Raw genomic sequence first — 22,865 nt, forward strand, 5'->3', positions numbered from 1 at the left:
AGTTCATGGATATATAATAATTAATATACTACTGGATGGATCAGTAATTTTTAAGCTTAGCTTGCATGGTGGCTTGTGATGGAAACAATGGCGAAAAGCTAAGGGATAGGAGGGATGAACGCATCACCAAGTCAACCATTGAAAATACTTGAATTGCCTACGGAATTTTTTGTACAATGAACATGCATGTTCTTTCCGTACCACGTTGCTTTCATTTTGCGCCATGTTACTTATACCAACAATATTACTTGCAATAAATTTTATATTGTTCAATGTGACTTATTTTTTGTTTACACTCCAACTTATGTCAGACTAATGCGAATATAGATTGAGAATTAAATTTATGAGTTGTTATTTTAAGTCGAAATTAAAGTTTATGTTCTTGGATTACATAGATATTGGGTAAGATAAAAATGGAATGAATCCTGTGTTTGTGTGCAAAGCCGTATGACTTTACGTGAAAAAATAAATGGCGGCGGGTATATGGGTAATTAATTGGATTGGATTAATCCCTGGGGCGAGGCTAGATTAGAGGCAGGATTACGGCGATTAATGTATCTAATACACCACTGATGAAGCAAGGAAACCACTTTATTTTGATTTCTTTTATCTTTCTCCTATACCTATACCAAGCAAAGCTAGATACACTAAAATAACATATATACGGACTTGCAAAGTCAAGAATCAACACATGTTTAACTCTAATCTGTGTTAAATTAAATGAATATAGTTAGTTAGGCGGGGTATTTTTGCATGACGGCTATGTCATGATTTGTATAGTCAAGTATAAAAATAAAATAAAAAGTATTGATCTAACGTGTCACATGCATGCACATGATGTTTTGAAGGAGCATTCGTAGGCGCCAAACCTGCCGAGTTCGTAGCCATTTTTATGTTGCAATAATCCCCAAACCAGAGCTACTTTCAATGAGAAAAGGGAACTCACTTCTCTCTCAAAAATTAATCCAAATTATTGCATTATTAAAGGGTGAAAGCTTCTTCTTTTTTCCTACAAAATTAGTTTATTATTAATGGAATTAAGTGTTGATTTGACAATTTGGTATTAAAAAATAGAAAAAAGAATGTCAAACGCTGCGTTATCCATGTGCCCCTAATGATTCAAACCGTACTTTGCTTTAATAACTCGCCATAGTACGGTGAGAAAACAGTTAAACAATGGAAGCAAGATTCCACTTTGACTTAATATTTAATTTGTCTCCACTTATAACCTCACATGCTCGGGAGCCAATAACTTATCATAACGTATAAACTTCAACTACCTTCTCATCCAACCACTGCACTTATCATCCACTCTAAAAAAAATTACATAACCCAATATTATTATTATTATTTTTTTTTTTTGAAACCCAATATTATGAACTGTTCAAAAATGTACCATGTGACAGTAGTGAACACTCTTCATGACTTTCCTGGACCCAGAATTATTATTTGCACAAGGCATAAAGTAAGGTTTCTTGTCACAAAGAACCAAGCAGATCAGAATAGAAAATTTTTGCTTTGGCATGCAACAAACCGCATAGGATGTTAAGGAATAATAGAATAGAACATTGGACCTGCTGCCATGAACCATATGTGAAATAAATCATTTTGCAACTGAAACTGTGGATTGGAGGAAATCGAGGCGGTTTCTGGTTAGTGTTAACTTCTCCTCTGCTTCTGATGCTTTTTCTCGAACACTACGGACAATTTCTTCAGGAGCTTTTTCTACAAACTGCAAGAACCAACCATATTAGACACTCAAAAATTACACTTCTTAAATCTAATTTCTTCTCATTATCCTACTTTTTTTCTTCCACATAAATTAATTTCCTAATGTGCACATTGGAAATGTAGCACTAGAAACACAAATATCAAGTTATTTTCTAAGTTTCCACATCAAGTCATGGTCTTAGTTCTGCCTCCAGTCCTTTATAAGGATAAGGAGAATGAATATTTGTTTTCAGAGGATCAGAAACAAAATGGGGGTATGGATCTCCAGCTGGAATGGTTTGGATTTTGGAAGATGCCAAGTACTTTTTTTCTTTTTTTAAATGGCAGTATTTGCTAAATGAGCCAAATGTAATTACACTGGGTGAACTCAAACGAGACATGAGTCCATCATATTCCGCTTGCATTTTGGTAAGCCGCTTAGAAAGGCGCTGAACTTCAGCAGAGATATCCACCATATCTGCTAGTGGAAGATAAGCTTCAAGGCCTTCACTAGCAACGATGTGGACAGACTGATTTGCATCTCCTGAAAATCATTCCATATCAAAAAGGCATTAAGCAATGGAAACAAAATAGTACTAAAAGGTGAACAACAAAAGAAAAATATGGAATTTATATTTCTCAAAAACATTCCGAGAAATGAGAAGCGTACCAGGAGGAGACTCCATAAAGTTAATATTATGCAAATCCAGTCTAGACAGAAGAGCTAAAACTTCCTTTTCACTCTGCATCAAGCAACAACTGGCAGTTGATATCTAGTTTCTTATGTCTTAGAAATAAAATAAATTGGATAGGAAATAGATATTTTGATTGATGGCTGCATAATGGAAAGTAGAGCTTGAAAAGTTTATGACCATATTTCAAACACTTAATTTAACTCTAAGGGGGACAACAGGACATCAGGAAGCAGCAGATCAGCAACCACAATAACTCAAGACACAGGAGCCAGTGCAGTAGGGCTAAACCCATTGTAGACTTTGAAGGAAGACTTCGACAATTAATGTGTATTAAGGTAAAGATATATTCAAGATAGCTTACAGATATATATTGATTAACATCTGGATTTGCAATGATACAAGCAGATATTCGCTTTGCTGGCTCAACAGAGTACTCTGCTCGTGCATTTCTAATTGCTCTTGTCTGCATTCACCAAAAAGATAATAGGCTTTGATGTTGTGACACTGTTTACATACACATATATACAAACATACATCTCTGTTTGTGTGAATACAAAGTAGCTCATAAACTCACCAATGCTTGTAGGTTTTCAAACTTTTTAATCGAATCAGCATTCCTTGGAAGCAAGGTTGGTGGCCAGGCAGAAACTATTAGGGCGGACTCCTCTCTTCTAGGTAGTGCCTGCAGTGAAATCAAGATAGTACATAGCATGGAAAATCACAGGAATAAAGACCAACACTAACTAAAAATAAAATGAGAAATAGATAAATAACTGTATTTTTTAAATCACTGTTGAATGGACTAAGATGCAAGACTAGCATGAATAGCAAGAAAAAAAAAAATGATCTTGTGCCCATATTCTGATAGTAACTACAGCTGGTAATGAAGATTTGGACTGAGGAAAGTATTACAAAATAACAATTGGGATCCAAAATGAACTAAATATGATTCTGGAACAGAAAGTAAAACATCAAAAACCACAAAGAACTTAAGTGTCCTGCACCCTCACTCCAGGAGGGAAACAGAATGAAAGACTGCAATGGTTAGCAGAACTGAGGATTCTAATCACTCACTTCTCCACAAAGTATTGCTCAAAGAAAACGATAACCCATTCCTTTTCTTGAGTACAGAACTCAAGGTGAATATAAAAACTCTTGAACTAACAGTTGAAATAATATATACAAAACTAGTTACCATCCATGGAAATACTAAAATGTTAAGGTGAATATGACAAATACCTGCCAGAGCTCCTCAGTAACAAATGGCATAAATGGATGTAGCATTTTCAACACGTTCTCAAAAACATATAAGAGTACTGCCTGTGCAATGTAAGAAATAGAACCATCTCCAGAGTGATAAAGGCGAGCTTTACTAGCTTCAATGTACCTAATAAGGAAACAGTGAAATACCAGCCATGCAAGGATGAGTAAGCAGATATCAGTGTATATAGGGAGAGCTTTTAAGCAAACTAAACTGCAATGTAAGCCCTTGCACACTACATAACTAAACCATTAAGTGTCTAATTAAAAGTAATTCCCCAACTCTTTGAGTAATCTATTCAGACAAATCATATCACAAATTATAATATTGTTTTAAAAATTCAAGAGGTTTTCTTCACCTTCAGGATTACTCCCCAAGATCACACAATAAAACCCGACAATTTTACTCTGTTAGATAAATAAGGGAGTAGTTAGATCTTTACTCTCCACCTTTCATTCTTCCTGTTTGAATTATGTGGCAGTAGTTACACACCCCAACAAAATGGTGAATCGCCATTTGTTGGAAATTGCACGTGCTCTTTTGTTTCAGATGAAAGTACCTAAAGTGTTTTGGGCAGATGTTGTTCACACTGCCTGTTTCTACATTAACAGGATGCCTTCCTCTATACTCCAAGGTCGAGTCCCGTATTTAGTTGTGTATCCATCCAAGTCTTTATTTTCCTTACCCCCCAAAGTTTTCGGATGTACATGTTTCGTGCAGGATGTTCGTCCACTAAGGGGGAAACTTGATCCTAAATCACTCAAGTGTGTCTTTTTGGGATATTCTCGGACTCAGAAAGGGTATAGGTGTTACTCTCCTGATTTGGGTAGGTATTTGGTTTCTAGCGATGTCACTTTCTTTGAGGGCACTGTGTTTCCTGACAGTATTACCGGGAATACAACCCCAGTATTAGAAGATGATTTTCTTGTGTATACCATCACTATTCCTGTTCCTACAACGGAGTCTGTTTCTGGGGTAATACCACCTGTTACGCAAGTGTACTCTCGGCGGCCCCGAGATGTGATCGCCCCGGTAGTGAGCCAAGAGAATCCTCCTCCGTCAAATGATCATGAACCCCCGATTGCCATACGGAAAGGTAAACGTAGTTGTTGTCATCCCCTTCCGTCATATGTTTTCTACGGTCATTTATCAGAGTCTTCCCGTGCTTTTATATCCCAGCTAGATTCTGTGTCTGTTCCTAAAACGTTGTGCCAGGCAATGTCTCATGATGGGTGGAGATCTGCTATGGAAGAGGAAATGGCGTCTCATGATGGGTGGAGATCTGCTATGGAAGAGGAAATGGCGGCCCTGGAACATAATCAGACTTGGGATCTGGTCCATCTCCCGGCCGGAAAAGCTGCAATTGGTTGTAAATGGGTTTATGTTGTCAAGACAAACCCCGATGGTTCGGTAGCTCGACTGAAAGCACGCTTGGTGGCAAAAGGGTATTCGGTAGCTCGACTGAAAGCACGCTTGGTGGCAAAAGGGTATGCACAAGCTCGACTGAAAGCACGCTTGGTGGCAAAAGGGTATGCACAAACGTATGGAATTGATTACACAGAAACCTTCTCACCGGTTGCTAAGTTGACTTCTGTGCGGATTTTTATTTCTCTAGCTGCTGTTAACGGCTGGCCGTTGCGGATTTTTATTTCTCTAGCTGCTGTTAACGGCTGGCCGTTATATATTTTTATTTCTCTAGCTGCTGTTAACGGCTGGCCGTTATATCAGTTGGATGTGAAGAATGCCTTTTTACACGGTGATTTGGTTGAAGAAGTCTATATGGAGCAACCACCTGGGTTTGTTGCTCAGGGGGAGAACGGGAAGGTGTGTAGGCTAAGGAAGTCGTTGTATGGGTTAAAGCAGTCTCCGAGAGCGTGGTTCGGGAGGTTCAGTGGTGCAATCATTGAGTTTGGCATGCGCCGTAGTGCTTATGATCATACTTTGTTTTACAAGCACTCTAACCATGGCAGTATTTTGTTAATTGTCTACATTGATGATATAGTGATAACAGGTGATGATGCCAAAGGAGTTGATGCTCTCAAGTCTTTTCTTAAAGATAAATTCCATACGAAAGATCTGGGGGTGTTGAAGTACTTTCTTGGGATTGAAGTGGTTCGTTCTAAGAAAGGTATATTTCTGTCGCAACGGAAATATGTACTAGATTTACTTGAAGACTCTGGGCTTTTAGGGTCCAAGCCTTGTGAGACTCCTATGGACCAGAGTGTTAAACTTATAGCTGGCGAGGGGGAGCCTCTTGAAGACCCAGAGAGGTATAGGAGACTGGTTGGTAAGTTGAACTATCTGACTATCACCCGTCCTGATATTGCCTTTCCTGTAAGTGTGGTAAGTCAGTTTATGGCATCCCCTACTAAACTTCATTGGGAAGCTGCAGTTCGGGTTATAAAGTATTTGAAAGGTGCTCCTGGGAAAGGAATCTTATATGCCAGTCATGGGCATGTGAGGGTTGAAGCTTTTTCTGACGCTGATTGGGCTGGGTCACCGAGTGACAAGGAGGTCCACGACTGGATATTGTGTGTTCTTTGGTGGCAATTTGGTATCGTGGAAGAGTAAGAAGCAGAGTGTTGTGTCTCGTTCTAGTGCAGAGTCTGAATATAGGGCGATGGCTCATGTCGCATGTGAGGTAACATGGATGTGTAATGTTCTTGGGGAGATTGGTGTAGAGGTGACTAAACCGGTTCCTTTGTGGTGTGACAATAAAGCGGCTATACATATTTCAAATAATCCTGTGTTTCATGAGCGCACTAAGCATATTGAGGTAGATTGTCACTTCGTGTGGGACAAGGTTCAACAAGGGTTACTTTCGACCGTTCATGTTCGAAGCGGTGATCAATTGGCAGACTTGTTCACTAAAGGTCTTAGTAAGGTCAGGGTTGAGTTTATTTGTAACAAGTTGGGCATGATTAATATTTATGCTCCAACTTGAGGGGGAGTGTTAGATAAATAAGGGAGTAGTTAGATCTTTACTCTCTACCTTTCATTCTTCCTGTTTGAATTATGTGGTAGTAGCATGTTTCCTATGTATATAAATAGCTGGGAACTTTGTACAGAAAATGTGAAATACAGAGTACAGTTTTTAGTCTTCCCTTCCACATCTAACATATTCCACCTGTACTATTTTACTACACTAACTTTTCATCATTAAAAAGAAAAAGTGTAGAGTAGAATTCATCCTACATGGAAACAACATACCAATCAGCAAAATCAGCCCAGAAGAAATCATATATTTCCCTTGCTACGTCTCCAAAGAAAAGTTTTTCATAACTTGTAGTGACCGCATCAATGAGCATGTGAAGTTTTGAAACCTGTGTTGCAGACTGGCCATTAAACAGACGAAGAAAGAAATCCTAGCCCTTCATGGCATCATCACAGTACTTACCACCCAGCATTCTGGTAGAGGTAGCTTCAGCACAGAATCCATATCATTAAACTGTGAAACAGAAAACACAGTTCACTCTAGCTTCTACCTCTATAAAAGCATACTTTGCATCACATTGGAGATAATAGACAAACCTTGCAGCTCAGCAACATATCCCAGGCAGCTTGATCATCTTGACGAGGCAAATTTTGTAGTATAAACTTACCAGCATTCCACAATTTGTTGGTGAATGCCTTGTTAGAAGTCAACCTTTCAGTAGATAAATTAAGATCCTGTAAAAATAGAAACAGAGAATGGTTAATGAATTATCCACACAGTCAAAGCTGGCCATTATTTCCTCAAATGATTGAACATATATACATTGGAGGGCATATAAGATTCATGCCAACCTGTCCAGCAGTCCCTAGAGAAAGGGTGAACCGTAACGCATCTGTCCCATACTCTCTGATAGTATCTAAGGGATCTATGACATTTCCCAAAGTTTTGGACATTTTGCGTCCCTGAAACAATATAAACCAACAATTCAAAAAATGATGTCAAGTACAAATAGAGAAAATGGAAACTGAAGGCAATGAAATAATAATTGCAAATAGTAAAGGGTTTACAAGAAAATCACAAGCTTGATTGCCACATAAAGCACCTTGGGCCTTAAGATGATATGCATTATTACTATTATTATTCTCAGTCTTAGTTTAGTGAATTAGTAATATATCTAGTTCAGGAAATTATTTAGTATACCTAGATTAGCAAATGTGTGGTATAATAAGATAAAAAAGAAGACCTAAACAAAAGAATAAAAAAAGTAGTATACTTTGCTTAGCGCCTTGGGCCTTAAGATAGTATGCATTACTACTATTAAAACTCTCAGGTGTAGTTTAGCGAATATGTAATATATCTTGATTGGCAAATATGTGGTATGTCCAAGAAGAAAAGGAAGATCTAAACAAAAGAATCAAAAGTATCAGCACATGAGCATATGAATCAACATTTTTTTAGAAAGTAAATTCAAAATCAGCATTTAGGACCAAGAACAAACTCACTTGAGAATCACGAATAAGTCCATGAAGATAAACATTTTTAAACGGCACAGTCCCTGTAAATTCTATTCCCATCATCACCATACGTGCCACCCAAAAGAACAATATGTCATGCCTGTTAAGGTGCAAGGAATAATAGTAACAGTTAGTGAGACAAAATAAACAAAAGGAAGAAAAAGCACAGGTATAAAAATAATCTGCTAATTATAAATAAATTTATAAAATAGAAACCCAGTTTCCAATATCAACTGTTAGAGAAACCAAACAAAATAAAAATTAAAAAAATAAATAAATAAAAAGAAAAAAAAATGGTACCCAGTTTCTAAGACTGATGTAGGATAGAAGCACTTGAAATCCTCAGCTGATTCATCTGGCCAACCAAGAGTGCTGAAGGGCCAGAGTGAGCTTAAAGAAAAGCATAAATAGAATTTTAGTCTGATGAACTAGCTGTAACATACAGATATCCGTATAAACATAACAAAGGAGCAAAAATGGTGTAGGATAGCCAGCAACAAGGCCTAAAATTTAACTTCAATCACAATCCAAAAGAACAAATTCACCAAAAAAAAAAGATGGGGGAGGGGGAGGAGGGAGATAGGAACAATGCTTAGACCATACCTATTAATTAACTATCACTCCATGATAATTTTCTTATTTTTATATTTTATTTTCAATTTTCAGACTTGGGCACATTTTATTCATGTTTTATTATGAGGAGAGGGGTAGGAGGGTTGACACACCTAAGAACTTTAAGCAGAGTATCCAATGGAATCTGGTCAATAGAGAGAACCCCAAGCATGGAATCAGTGAGACAGTGAAAATATAGAGAAAGAGAGCAATCAAGATAGAGATATAAGCTTTTCCAGAAAGAGGCTAGCAATGGAAACGGTTCAATAGAGAGAACCCACACATGGAATCAGTGGAGATATAGAGAGAGCAATCAAGATAGAGTTAAAGAGTGAGAAGCTGCCCATAACTGTGAACCACTTTTGTTATTTTTTAATTATTATTCCCATTTTTTTATGGAACCAAATATATATAAAGATATTACTAGAATTCGTTTTGATTCCGAAGCATTTGATTCTAATTCCCACTGTTAAATCAAACTCCCTGAGTATAACTAGTGTGCTTATAAAACATAAAACACACGTATGGCCATATCAATGAGAGTTTACTGAATGAGGAACTTTAAGATGAATTAGTATCTATATAGAGGCAAGTAAGACAAACTTCCAGAAATCTTTCACAAAGTCAAGAACATCAGGTGAGCAAAACAACAAACCTTGAAAACCAGGTGTCAAGAACATCAGGATCCTGATATATTTCAACATTTCTGCCATACTTTTCTTGAGCTTTAACAAGAGCTTCTTCTGCTGATCTAGCAACTATGTACTCTTCTTCAGGATCTTTACCAGCAATGTACCAAACAGGTATACGGTGACCCCACCACAGTTGACGGCTAATACACCAATCCTTGATATTTGATAGCCAGTGATTATATATCTGATATATCAGAAAGCAGCAGATGGTAAGGATAAGAATAGGTCACCTAACAATGAAACTGGAAATAACAGATTTTGGAAAAGCTTGACTAAAAGAATGCTGGCCAATCACTCAAAATGCCACCCTTCTGACATCCTATACTAGCAAGTTTAAGATAGAATTATGTGTGGTGCTCCATCCACAAGAACATAAACAATCAAAAAATTCCCAAAAACAAAGAAAATGCATCAAATAGGAATTTTTAAATCAAGAAGATTAAGGAACGTAGTGCTTCATTAATGGCTCCAAACAAGTAATGAATCAAAAATATGTAAAAGCCAAACAAAGAGAGACGAAAGGAGCCAAATAAAAAATTTAAAAAAAAAAAAAAAAAAAAACAACAACAACAACAGTTCAAATTATGAAATGGAGAAGTCCAATATTAGTTTAATGATAGATACTTTTTCAAATCTTTCAGGCATAATAGTCAAATCTCCTTTTTCAACAGCCTGCAGAGCCTTCTCAGCCAAAGAATCCATTGAAACAAACCATTGCTTGCTTACTAGAGGCTCTATGATCTGAAGAGAAGAAAATTTAAATTAGAATGTTAGAGCAAGCCTGATTACATCACACACGTAAAGTACAAATCAGAGACTATATCGCACTTCACCACCACGCTGGGATCTAGGAACTCGCAGACTGTGGGCCTCCTTTTTGACTGCTAAGCCTGACTCCTCGAGATCTGACCAGAGTTTTTTCCGTGCTTCAAAGCGGTCAAGGCCACTTAAATGTACAAGTATAATACCATAAATTAAGCACACGAAAAAATCATAAACATGATAAGTAGTTATTCAAAGACCAAAAGACATTTTAGATTTACCAATACAGGCCAGCAACTTCATTCAGAGTCCCATCCTTATTCATCACATTAAGTATAGGAAGACCAAGTTTGCGAGCAAGCAAGTAGTCATTGTGATCATGTCCTGGACTTATCTTCAATACTCCAGTTCCAAAGTCTTTGTCAACATACTGTCATAATAAAAGGTGCAGCACTCAGAAATCATGTATTCAGTCCTAAACTTTCTAAGAACCTTTTGTTTTTTAAAGGAAGAAAAACAGTAGCAACTCAATTAAAAGCATAACTAGCCGCAAAAAGATGGATTTCATTTACTAAGTCAAATTAATTGCAACTGTTGGAAATATCTATGCTATATGTTTGTCATATACATCACTAGCACAATACCCATAATAATCAAAGGTATTCCCTTAAAATTTAAGTTTTGCCTATCATCTAAAATCAATTTAGCTTTTTGTTACTTTAAGCACAATGCAAAGGCTGACAATTGGAATAGACAAGTCACTCTACCCTGTCACAGATAATGGGAACCTGCCGCCCAAAGGTCATAGGTACAATAGCCTCCTTTCCTATATACTTGGAGTAACGTTCATCCTGCAAAAATAAGCAAACAATATGTCTAAACTTCCAGTCATTGACATAAAGGATATATAAAAAAAACTAGAGCTTGTATGCAAATCTGGCGTTCCAAGTGCATACTTGTTCTTAGTAGTTGTCATACCTCAGGATTAACTGCAATAGCAGTATCACCGAATAAAGTCTCAGGTCGAGTGGTTGCAATTGTCAAAAAGTCACTCCTACAATAATACAGGTTAGAAAAGAAAAGAAAATTAAAAAATTTTCATATAGCCAATGAAGATACTCCTTCATAAGCATATGGTTAGGTAAAATGTAATTTGTTTATGCATCATATATCCAAATTACAGAACTTCTAGGGTCCAAGGACAACTTTTTTTTTTTATAATTGTGAAAACATGCATGCATGATTTTCCATTAAAATGAATTAGATTTTATTTTTAGAGAAAATGACATTTTTAGTCCCTCAATTATGACCAAATTGTAGATTTAGTCCATTTATTTGAAATGTAAATTTAGTCTCTCAATTAGTGTAAAAGTGACGAATTTGGTCCCTCAAGGACTATTTCTACCACCAATAAGTCACTTAATAAAGCGGTCGGTTTGATCCCTCAAGGACTAAATCTAATAATAAGCGAAGCCCTGCGAAGGGCTAAGTCTGCAGTACAAATAATTGAGGGACTAAATCAATACTTTACTCATAATTGGGGGACTAAAAGTGTCATTTTCCCTATTTTATTATCAATTACCAACCAAATTTCTATCCCAAAAAAAAACCACTATAAAGTTATTAATGCTTTTTTTAGGATGAGAGAACAAAATAGCACTTTTGATCCCTGAGTTATAGGGTCATAGCAGGCAACCGAACAGTTGGGTGGTCTTCTCCGGTGAAGGAGAAGGCGACCAAAATGGTTGCCTTCTCCTTCGACCAAATTGCGAAGGAGAAGGCCACCGGGCGTTATATATATATATATATATATATATATCTAAAAACATAATAAGTGTGAATGAAGGTTATACCCTTCGTTTATGTCCGTTTTTTCCGTTAAGTTTTTTTGTACATTATGTTATAAAAGTTGTACTTTACAATATATTAGACAAAAATATCCCTACCGTTATAACTTCCGTTATCTTTTCCACTATTGTTACCATGCACATGCATCCACTATATATTTTCTTATTTTTTTTCAATAATAATAATATATACATATTATATATTGGAGTTATAGGTTAGTTATTTTCTAAAATATAAATGTAAAATTTATAAAAATATTTTACATTATTATTATTATTATTATTATTATTATTATTTACTATAATTTAAATATCTAAAATCTAAATAAATTTAAAATTTTAATATAAAATATTAATATTAGGCACCTATTTTTTGCGCATCGCGCATATGAAAAACTAGTATATATATATATATAATCAAACGCAAGTTTGATATGCGTTTGATGTATAAAATGCATCAAACGCATGTGTATTTTGGAAATATATTATTAAAAAAAAAAAGGTCAAACAAGTTTGGGACATGCGTTTCTGACGCCAAACGCAGGTCCCAAACACGTTTTTCCTATTTTTGTCAACTTTTTTAAAAGTTCTTATATTTTGTCAATTGCTCCAAAAATCGTCACATTTCAGTCAATAGCCCTCAAAAATCCTACCTCACTTGTAATGGAATTTCAACTCCTATTTCTCTTCTTCCCCCAAATCACACTCCATTACGACCAATACGACCACTAACCTTTATTACATTGATAAAATATTTTTAGAAATCAATGTAATCGATGTTAATGATTTGCGTTTCTAGCCAATGTCATGAAGTTGAAGTGTGGTTTGGGAAGAAAAAGAGAAATAGAAGGTGAAGTTTTATTAGTGGCCATGATCGACCTAAGGTTTTTGAAGAATAACAGTAAATTCCAAAATTTGAAAGATTCGTTAACGAAGGGACTAAAAGCCCCACTTTGCTAACAACTCTATGACTAAAAGTGGTAATGCCTATAACATAGGAACTGAGTCTGCTATTACCATATAATTTAGGGGCCAAAAGTGCAATTTTTTTCCTAATATTAAATGTGATAACTAAATGCAAACATAAAGCCATACAAGTATGATAAACCCCAAGATTATACATTAGTCATAAACAAAGTTGAAGACAAAATTATAGGGAAAGTCTATGGTGTTGACCGGCACCGATGCCTCTTGTGCCGGGTACAACTCAAAAAGTTTTGGAGGAAGCTTTAGGCGCAAACCCAAAGTCTTTCCCATTCACTTTTGGGCAGTACACAGTGCAAGAGGCACCGGTGAAAATCAGCACCTTAGAATTTTCCCAAAAAGTGTAATTGGATACCTAGGCATACCAGCAACGCGATACTTGATGTAAAATAGAGTACCGGGCTCTTCAGAATATTCGACTTCCTAGGATCAAACAAATAGCTATCAAAAGAAAAGACTTTGAAATTGACATAAAAAAGAAGCAATCATGACTGGCCCATACCAAATCAGAAACTGCAGTCTGTAAATTAGGGGACCAGTTTACCATATAAGAACCTGCAAAAATAGAAAATTTGAAATTTAAAGAATGATTCACAAGTAGTCAAATGATATGTAGCAATAGATTACAGAAAAATATCAGTTAAGAGTCTTGGACAAAGTTGTATTGAAAAGAAGTTTATCATTTCTGATAAATATATCAAAGATGATTGTTACCTTGATATATTAGCCCTTTCTCATGAAGCCTCACAAAGGCCTCCACTACAGCTCCTGCAATAATTAAAATTTTGAACTCAGAGACAAGTAACATGCCATGACATATATATTTTGGAAGACAAACACTCAAAAAAAAGAATCACCCGCAATAACTAATCCATATTTGGAGTACAATAAGAGAACTTAGATGCATTATTGGAAATTAAAAGCCCAAGATAGGCCATAAAGTGTCAAAAGAAATGTGTACTCCAGGTGTAACTGATTGGAGCTTTACTGGATGGAAAACAGTCTTACGACTCAGCTGTTCATCGAGGGTAAATCGCTCTCTGCTCCAATCACAAGAAGCACCAAGCCTCTTAATCTGATTTGTAATGGTTCCACCATACCTTAAAGTAATCATAAGCAAAGATTAGAAACTGGAAGACTGCTAATTATAGAATTGATGGCTTACAAAATTTGGAATAATGATAAATCGATAAGTGATGGAAAGATAGACAACAGCAGACCTAAAAAGAGCATGTGCCAGGATTCATGGTAAGTTACAATTAACTGTCAATTTTCAAGTAATTCTAGATTTGCACAAGTAGTATGTTTAACTAACTATTTGTTTGAAGAATGTATATTCATAGTTTATATTAGTCCAAACAAAAATAAATGGGATAGCATCGCTAAGCCAATAAGTCCAAGCATCTGCTAACTCCTTTTATTTAATTATCTAGATATTTACAATGAGTCCTCTAGAGCTTCCACAAATCTTGGTGTAACTTGTATATATCTCACTAGCATTGATATTTCCTTGAACTTGTTTAGATAATATGCTGTTTAAGAACCTTATTAGAAAGACCAGATTATAGAAATTCATTTTAAAATTCAATAATCAATCTCCATGTGTATACACGTCCTTCAATGAAAAGAAAATAGTACAAGAAAATGTTTTCTATTCTCCATGGTAGGTGGCACCGGGGTATTGATAAGTAGTGGTAGTAAGTGAGATGGATGGATATGTGTTATAGACTAGCGTGAATAGTAGTGGTAGGTGAAACTAAACATGATTGTAAATTTGTAGTGGTGGTAATGGCGAGTAGGTAGGTGGAGTGCAAGAAAAACCAATTCATTCTGACCCTACCAATAGGAAAAGCCATTGCCTAAGAAATTATGAGAACAAGAGGCCAGTTGCAAGAAATTTCAGAAAATTGCTTATTTGAAAGGCACTGTGCCACGAATATTATTGTCAAAAGTAGGAACACCATGCAATAGTCACAACATATCATATAGAGCTTATTCAAGTTATGGGGAAGAAAAGAAGAGTAGGTATACTTCTCTTTCCACTCCCATACACGTTTGGTAAAGTCATCTCTATCCATATCAGCCCTCTTTATTCCTTCAGTGGCCAGCATTCTTTCCACAACTAACTGAAAAGGCATTTAGGTGCACAACAAAAATAAAAATTATTGAATGAATAAATAGATTGATGAACTTTAAACTTTAAAAGTTAGTGAATGAATAAATATGGACTAGGTAAACTGGTTACAAAATATAAGCATGACTATAGCATTTAGCTCTAGATGAAACCTGAGTTGCAATACCAGCATGGTCAGTCCCAGGAAGCCAAAGTGTGGGTCTTCCCTTCATTCGGTTATATCTTACCATGACATCCTAAAACAATAAATCATCAAAGTAAATCTCCTATGTAAACAACATTAAAATTACCAAAGAAAATATAACAGTTAGAAAAGGTAAGTGTGTTCCTAAATTGAGATTAGAATGTTAGCCTAAACTCAAATTGAGAAACTTCAAAGTATTAGGAATTTATTTGATCACTTAATTTTCCTAGTAGTTTAGAAATCCTAGAGACAGAAGGATTTCTAGTTTCCCTATCATGTGACCCCTAATTTAGTATAAATACCCCTCGGTAGTAATTCTTAATACAATCCAATACATTCAATTCTATTGGATAATGGATACATAATACTTTGTATGCAAACATATTAGTTAGACAGACAAAATATTGAAGCAAAAGGACAGGATTATGATAAAGAGTAGAAATTGCAGTGTGTGACAGTGTGAGAGTGATAGACCATATGTTTCACATCAACAACAAACATCTGCAGATGGCATTGAAATCAAACAGCTAACAAAGTTTATTGTCATATTCTGTTTTCAAAAATGGTCTAACTCCAACCTCTAGAGTAACAAACATGGCATGTCCCATGTGCAATGAACCAGTAACATTAGGTGGTGGCATTGAAACCACAAAAGGATCACTCCCTCTGTCAAAGCTTGGCTTGAAATACCCTTGAGATTCCCACCTAATATTCAACAATCTTCAGTCATTGACAAACCCTGTACGAATATGTCTTCATCTATATATAAGGATGCTTAAGTTTCATTACTAAGAAAATATCTTATAATGAAGAAGATGACATCAAAAAAATACACCTGAGAGCAACAATCTTTACCTGCTAATCACGATTTGTAATAATCATAGCTGTACATGCTCTTCTAATACACTTTTTATACTTGAACATGTGCCCAATGAAGAATAATCATGTAATTCTTAATCAAGCAAGACCTTGTAACTTAATTTTAAACGTGGTAAGACATAGGTGCAATACAATTAGAACCAGGCATTCCAAAAATCAGAGTCTAGTTAAATAAAGAGATGGTTGCAGCTTGCATTTCCCAAAAAAGTAGTTGTGCCAGTTACAAATGAGCTTTTCTTGTTTGTAAGATACATTTTCTAAGGATTCATAAACAAAAAATCAATTGAAGACATTCTAAGATCTTTCTAACAGGACAAGCAGGGCTAAATAAAGCAGTCATACCATTTATAAATGCGCTCCTCATTGCTAAAATCAAATGACTTTGCAATTTCAGGCGAAGTAAATACGCCATTATTTGCTGCAGATACTGCAATGCAACAGAAATGAATTCAGCCATTGGGAAGCACACTAAACGTTCGACTTATTTCTCAGCAGAGCTAGTATGTTGAAACTTGAAAGCAGATAACCAACTATTTATAACTTAACGCATTTTAGTAGAGAGAATTGCTCACGAAATAAATTATCAATGTTAAATAACTTTATCAGCCAACGGAAATGAAAGAATACTGAGGGGACTAACAGGCAAAGGTTCTGCGAGCTCTGAGACGAGGGCGGGAGAAGAATACGAAAACACGACGTTGTCTGGAGCCGAGAAGAGGATTGAAACCACGGTAGAGTGAAGAGCAAGAAGAAGGCGAAATTGATAACAGGGAGGACGTACTGCATCCCGCCATTGCTAGAGACTAGAGAGCGGGCAAACTCAGCTTGTGTTTTGCTGGCTGAGCCTTGTTATCCTTCAAAGAGCCATACGTGTATACCAGACTCCATTGGGCTAGGCTTTCTTCCATTAATAGCTGGGCTTAATGTGCACAGTTTCATCCGAAATTCAACTGCCTTTGTAAGCCCAACTATTCCGACTTACAATCGTTAGATCGTGGACCAAATGGAAGTTGGTCCATGGTATGACTAGCGCAAATTATGCTGTGGTCCAAAACTACGTGGTTTTGTCTTCTTCTTTTTTTTTTTTAGTAAACATATTGTCGAATATAGAATTGTCCAAAAATGTGTGAATGTAGAGGTTTCAAAGTGTGAATGTAGAGTATAGAAATCGTGAATGTAGACTTATGATTGTGTGAATGTAGAGTTGCCTAGAAATGTGTGAATGTGGAGGTTTCAAATTGTGAATATAGAGTATATGACCTGTGAATATAGAGTTTTGAATGTGTAAATGCATAACAGTGGTAATATAGTAACTAAACATATAATCATGTAATGTGTGGATGTGGAGTTTACAAATTGTGAATGTAGAGTATAGTGTATGTGAATGTAGAGTTTGTGTTCCACATTTCAAGCCAATATGTTTAGTTAAAAATAAAAAATAAAATAAAATAAAATAAAATAAAAACGGCGTCGTTTTTTGACCCAGATCCAAATTGCAAGGTGGACCTGGGTCCACGGCATAACTATTGATAATTTCCACATTATACATTGGTCATAGTCCATATTGCAATATAGATCACGGATGAATATTCATTTTTTTATATTCAATATTTATTTTTAATATATCGAAACTTCTTTTGCCTAAAAATCAACGTTGATAAAATTAGCATTCAATGTACTTGAAAAAAAAAAACATTATGCTAATGGTCTGGTCCATCTTGTAATGTAAGTATGGTCTATGATATAATAATTGTCAATCAGGTATTCATTGTAAGGTGGAATGGTACATGGTATAGTAATTGTCAATCAGGTATTTGTTGTAAGGTGGATCACTAAAATATTTTTTTTAGTATATTTCATGTTCATTTTCAATGTCATACTTAAAAATAAATATTTAATAAATTAATAATGAATATTCTGTATATTAAAAATATATACTCTCAGTATTTATTAGTGATTCACTTTGTAATATAGACTATATTCAATGCTATAATTTCTCGAATCAGATTCTCCCTCTCTCTATGGGTCAAAATTTCACTTAACGGGTTATTATACCTTAATCAATTTACATGTATTATTTATTTATTTAATTTGTTAACCAATTTTATATTTTTAAATACGGACTACAAATTTAATTTTGTTGTCCCTATTTGTAAAAATGTTAGCATCTATTTCTATTTATAGTAATCAGCATTTTCACTATTTTTTCTTCTAAATATTTTTTTTTTTGTATTAAAAGCAAAATATATAATTATGTAAATGAAGATAATATAAATACAAAATAATATTCACGAAGTGGAAAAACTTTCATTTTATGAAAAAAGAATAAAAGAACAAAAAAACACAAAAATAGATGAAGGGTGTGCATGCACCTTTTGTTTTCAAAGCGAAATGGAAAACAAATTTCCAAGTTTTCCAAAGCAATGTTGTTATTCCAGTCCGCCATGATTTTCATTTGGATAACATTAAAAATATAGTTTGAAAATGGGAAAAAACTTTTCAAACTAAATATCCCAAGGTCTTTTTTTTTTTTTTTGTACTAGTTATTATCACGCCCAATGTGTGATAACAACAACACCAACCCAAAAAAAAAAAAAAAAATTAAGTCAAATGATTTTTTTTTAAATGTCAAATTATATAACTAAAATAAATTTTAAAAAACATATTCTTTTAAACTATTATGAATGGTAATATAAATAATTAATACATTATATATAAATACAAAAATCAGTAATATTTTGTTAGTATACAAGAAAGAAAGTATAATGTATAAGTTATTATATTTAACAGTGTTATTTAACGACAATAACAATTAATGAGGTGTTATGAAACAAAAGGAAAATAGTGGATGTCCAAGTTGTGGTTCGAACCTTGGACCATTCACTTAAAAGCTAGGATCTAATCCACTTAGCTTTCACGGCTGGTGGTGGCAGATTGCAGAACATTTAATAATTAAATGTTGACTGGAAAGCTAGTTCACGATGGAGACAAAAGCTATGGGTTAGGGGAATTGAACCCGTGACCTTAGGTTGTCAGCTAAGCTTTTAGGCGTTTGACAAATCCATCCAGACTAGCACAATTATATGTAATTACTGTACATATATATATTTGTTTACTTCTCTCCTGGTAGTATAAATACCCCCTCCAATCTTTGAATAAATAATCCCAAAAACTTCATATACAATCTGCTTCACTTCTTTCCCATTTCCAGATTTTCGGCCTTTTCACTATAATTATTATTATTACTTTTATTGTTATTATTAGTAGTAGTACTATAATTTACAACACGTTATCAGCACGAGTGTTCTAAATCTCCGGTGAACGGTACTACTTTCCTACACTTCTTTTATTACTATTAAAAAAAAAATTTACTTTCTTATCATGTCTTCAATTGCCAAACGTGAATTTACTGAGCTTGCTATTGACGGTAGCAACTATTTAACCTGGGCCCTAGATGTTGAAATGCATTTGACATCAAAGGACTTAAAGCAAACTATTGCTGATGAGTCACAAAGCACTGATGCCCAGAAGGCACAAGCTCTTATTTTCCTACGCCACCATTTGAATAACGATCTTAAAAATGAGTATTTGACTGAAAAAGACCCACATGCATTATGGAAGTCCCTGAAGGACCGATTTGACCAACAACTATCAATTGTCCTCCCTCAGGCACAATTTGACTGGCCGAATCTGAGGTTTCAAGATTACAAATCTGTAATTGAATATAATTCAGCCCTGCACAAAATTGTATCACAACTGAAGCTCTGCAAATATGAAGTTTCAGAGTCTGATTTAATTGAAAAGACTTTGTCTACTTTTCATGCGAGTAACCTTGTACTCCAGCAGCAGTACAGGGCTAAGAATTATGACAAACACTCTGAACTAATTTCAGCACTTCTTGTGGCTGAAAAACATAATCAGTTGCTGATGAAAAATCATAATGCACGACCAGTTGGCTCTGCACCTGTGCCTGAAGCACATAATATTGCCAAAGGGTGGAAAAATAGAAGAGGTCGTGGTAAGGGTCGTGGTGGTAGACACGGTCGTGGTAACCGTAGAGGTATGGAACGTATTGGTTTTGTCCCGGAAGGTCAAAGCTCATACAATCGCGGTAACCGTAGGGGTACAGACCGCATTGTTCTTACCCAGGGAAATCAAAACTCATCAAAGGAAAACTCTGATCATAAACAGGTTTGCTACCGATGCGGATGTAGTGGGCACTGGTCTCGCACATGTCGCATACCAAGGCATTTGGTTGATGCTTATCAAATGATGATGAAGAAAGATGATAAGCAACCAACAAAGAATGAATCTCATCATGCCAGTACCAGTTTGCCTGCAGCAAACGCGGTCATAAATGATGATGATGATGATCTCCTGATGAATTATGAAATTGGAGATATTGAGCTTGAAGAATAAAGTGATCATGTATGGCATGTTGTTGACATTTTATGAATATTTCTGTTATTTTACTTTAAGTTTGTTGTAATAAAATCCTGTAATATATTAATGGCGTGATTATATATAAATATTTTATCATATGTTTTAATCGCACTTTAATTTTTTTTTACTGTCTACAAGATGGACAATAAGCCAATCATGTGCTTGGTGGATAGTGCAACTACACATACTATCCTTACAAATAAAAGGTTTTTTCAGACACTGAACAAGACAGACAATAATATCACAACAATTGCAAATGATGAGATACAAGTAGTGGGCTCCGGTAGAGCTTCACTTATCCTCCCTAAAGGTACAAAGTTACTAATTGAAAATGCTTTGTTGTATCCCCAATCTAAGAGAACCCTGCTTAGTTTTAAAGATATCCGGGCAAATGGTTTTCATATTGAAACTAAAACTAAGGGAAATCAGGAGTTCTTAATCATGACTCAGTTAATCACTGGTCATAAGCAAGAGGTTGAGGAACTTGCATCTTTATCTTCTGGGTTGTATTATACCCATATACGACCCAACACTTCATGTGTTGCACTAACCATGAAATTAAAAGATCCACATTCTTTTCAAATTTGGCATGACCGCTTAGGTCATCCTGGTCAAAATATGATGGGTCGGATTATTTCTAATTCTGATGGACATAACCTTTCAAGGTCTCATGTACTTTCGCCAAATATGTATACATGTATTGCTTGTGCGAAAGGAAAATATATCATACGCCCGTCGCGTACTAAGGTTGGACATGAATCGCCTGCTTTTCTGCAAAGGTTGCAGGGCGATATTTGTGGACCTATTAATCCACCTTCTGGACCATTTAGATATTTTATGGTCCTTATTGATGCTTCTACTCGTTGGACTCATGTCAGTCTGTTATCAACGAGGAACAAAGCTTTCGCTAAATTTATTGCGAAAATTATTGAATTAAATGCCCAGTTCCCAGATTATCCGATTAAATCAATAAGAATGGATAATGCTGGAGAATTTACATCGACTGCTTTCGATGATTATTGTATGGCTTTGGGCATCAAAATAGAGCATCTTGTACCTTATGTCCATACCCAGAATGGTCTAGCTGAATCGCTGATTAAGCGTATTAAATTAATTGCAAGACCATTACTACAAAAGTCCAGTTTACCAATTTCTTGTTGGGGACATGCAGTATTGCATGCTGCGGCTTTGATACAAATCCGACCTACTGCATATCATGATCATTCCCCCTTACAACTACTACGTGGCATAGAACCAAACATTTCCCATCTGCGTATATTTGGATGTGCAGTCTATACTCCTATACCACCTACACATCGTACCTCCATGGGCCCGCAACGAAAATTAGGTATATATGTTGGATATGAATCTCCCTCCATCATTAAATACCTAGAGCCCATGACAGGAGATCAGTTTACTGCGAGGTACGCTGACTGCATCTTTGATGAAGATCATTTCCCGACATTAGGGGGAGGTAAAGTACCTTATTTAACAAAATGTCGAGAAATTTCATGGGATGAAAAAGATCTTCAATATCTTGATCCACGTACTAGTCAAACTGAACTGGAAGTTCAGAAAATTGTTAATTTGCAAACTTTAGCAAATAACCTGCCAGATGCTTTTACTGATTATAAAGGAGTGACTAGGTCCCATATTCCTGCTCTGAATGCTCCTTCTAGAGTAGAAGTCCCCAAGGGTCCAAGTATGCACACTGACACTCCCCACCGCCAGAAGCGCGGGAGACCAGTTGGTGCAAAAGATTTAAATCCGCGGAAAACCAGAAATGGTAAAGTTTCACAGTCACTTCAGGAAGTTTTTATACGTCCTGAAGACGAAATACCTAGTGAACATGCACGTGCTTCATATAACACTAGGGATGCGGAACACCTAGATCATAATATTTTGGGAAATGATAATGATCTGGTTGATGTAAATATAGAAACTGCCATAAATTTTGTTAATACAGGAGAAACTCATAACAGAGAATTGACAGTCGTCGACGACACTTTTGCCTGCGCAATTGCCTTGAACATATCACGTGATAATCTGGATCCAGAACCAAAATCAATAACCGAGTGCCGGAAGCGCTCTGACTGGTTAAAGTGGAAAGAGGCAATTGAGGCAGAGCTCAACTCGCTTAATAAAAGAAAAGTTTTTGGTCCCACCCCGAAAGGTATGATCCCAGTAGGATCTAAGTGGGTGTTCGTACGGAA

The 22,865-nt window shown here is 35.6% G+C and overlaps 2 protein-coding genes across 8 annotated transcripts; one reads left to right on the top strand and one right to left on the bottom strand.

The window, feature by feature from the left end:
• Positions 1 to 1,422: 1,422 nt before the first annotated feature.
• LOC116026889 (valine--tRNA ligase, chloroplastic/mitochondrial 2) lies at positions 1,423 to 17,044 on the bottom strand. 7 transcript variants are annotated; one of them, XM_031268317.1, is made up of 27 exons: positions 16,850 to 17,044; positions 16,552 to 16,636; positions 15,909 to 16,035; positions 15,299 to 15,382; positions 15,044 to 15,138; positions 14,021 to 14,112; positions 13,727 to 13,780; positions 13,515 to 13,567; positions 13,368 to 13,435; positions 11,160 to 11,235; positions 10,949 to 11,032; positions 10,463 to 10,611; positions 10,248 to 10,365; positions 10,044 to 10,160; positions 9,383 to 9,603; positions 8,416 to 8,505; positions 8,104 to 8,215; positions 7,453 to 7,563; positions 7,198 to 7,335; positions 7,064 to 7,114; positions 6,877 to 6,989; positions 3,645 to 3,792; positions 2,980 to 3,087; positions 2,767 to 2,868; positions 2,381 to 2,453; positions 2,088 to 2,254; positions 1,423 to 1,732 (listed from the first exon to the last, which is right to left on the bottom strand). In XM_031268317.1, exons 1-27 carry the CDS (start codon positions 17,001 to 17,003, stop codon positions 1,604 to 1,606), a joined length of 2,919 nt encoding a protein of 972 aa, XP_031124177.1. In that variant the 5' UTR covers positions 17,004 to 17,044; the 3' UTR covers positions 1,423 to 1,603. The 7 variants fall into 7 exon arrangements, with proteins under 7 accessions (XP_031124177.1, XP_031124192.1, XP_031124189.1 ...); XM_031268332.1 differs by having other exon boundaries at positions 15,909 to 16,069; positions 16,850 to 16,905; XM_031268329.1 differs by lacking the exon at positions 10,044 to 10,160.
• A 2,546-nt stretch (positions 17,045 to 19,590) lies between these two features.
• On the top strand, positions 19,591 to 20,628 carry LOC116012627. The gene has a single exon (XM_031252228.1). The coding sequence runs from the start codon at positions 19,591 to 19,593 to the stop codon at positions 20,626 to 20,628; it is 1,038 nt and encodes a 345-aa protein (XP_031108088.1).
• The last annotated feature ends 2,237 nt before the right edge of the window (positions 20,629 to 22,865 follow it).

Source organism: Ipomoea triloba, chromosome 1, assembly GCF_003576645.1.
Source record: "Ipomoea triloba cultivar NCNSP0323 chromosome 1, ASM357664v1".
Classification (NCBI taxonomy): domain Eukaryota; kingdom Viridiplantae; phylum Streptophyta; class Magnoliopsida; order Solanales; family Convolvulaceae; genus Ipomoea; species Ipomoea triloba.

Coding starts and splice junctions, on each gene's coding strand:
- LOC116026889 (XM_031268317.1), bottom strand. CDS start 17,003: ATGGCGGGATGCAGTACGTCCTCCCTGTTATCAATTTCGCCTTCTTCT. Junction 11,033..11,159: donor CTATTGCAGTTAATCCTGAG/GTATGACAACTA, acceptor TTATTTTTGCAG/GATGAACGTTACTCCAAGTA. Junction 3,793..6,876: donor TGGGCTGATTTTGCTGATTG/GTATGTTGTTTC, acceptor TTTCCTTATTAG/GTACATTGAAGCTAGTAAAG.
- LOC116012627 (XM_031252228.1), top strand. CDS start 19,591: ATGTCTTCAATTGCCAAACGTGAATTTACTGAGCTTGCTATTGACGGT.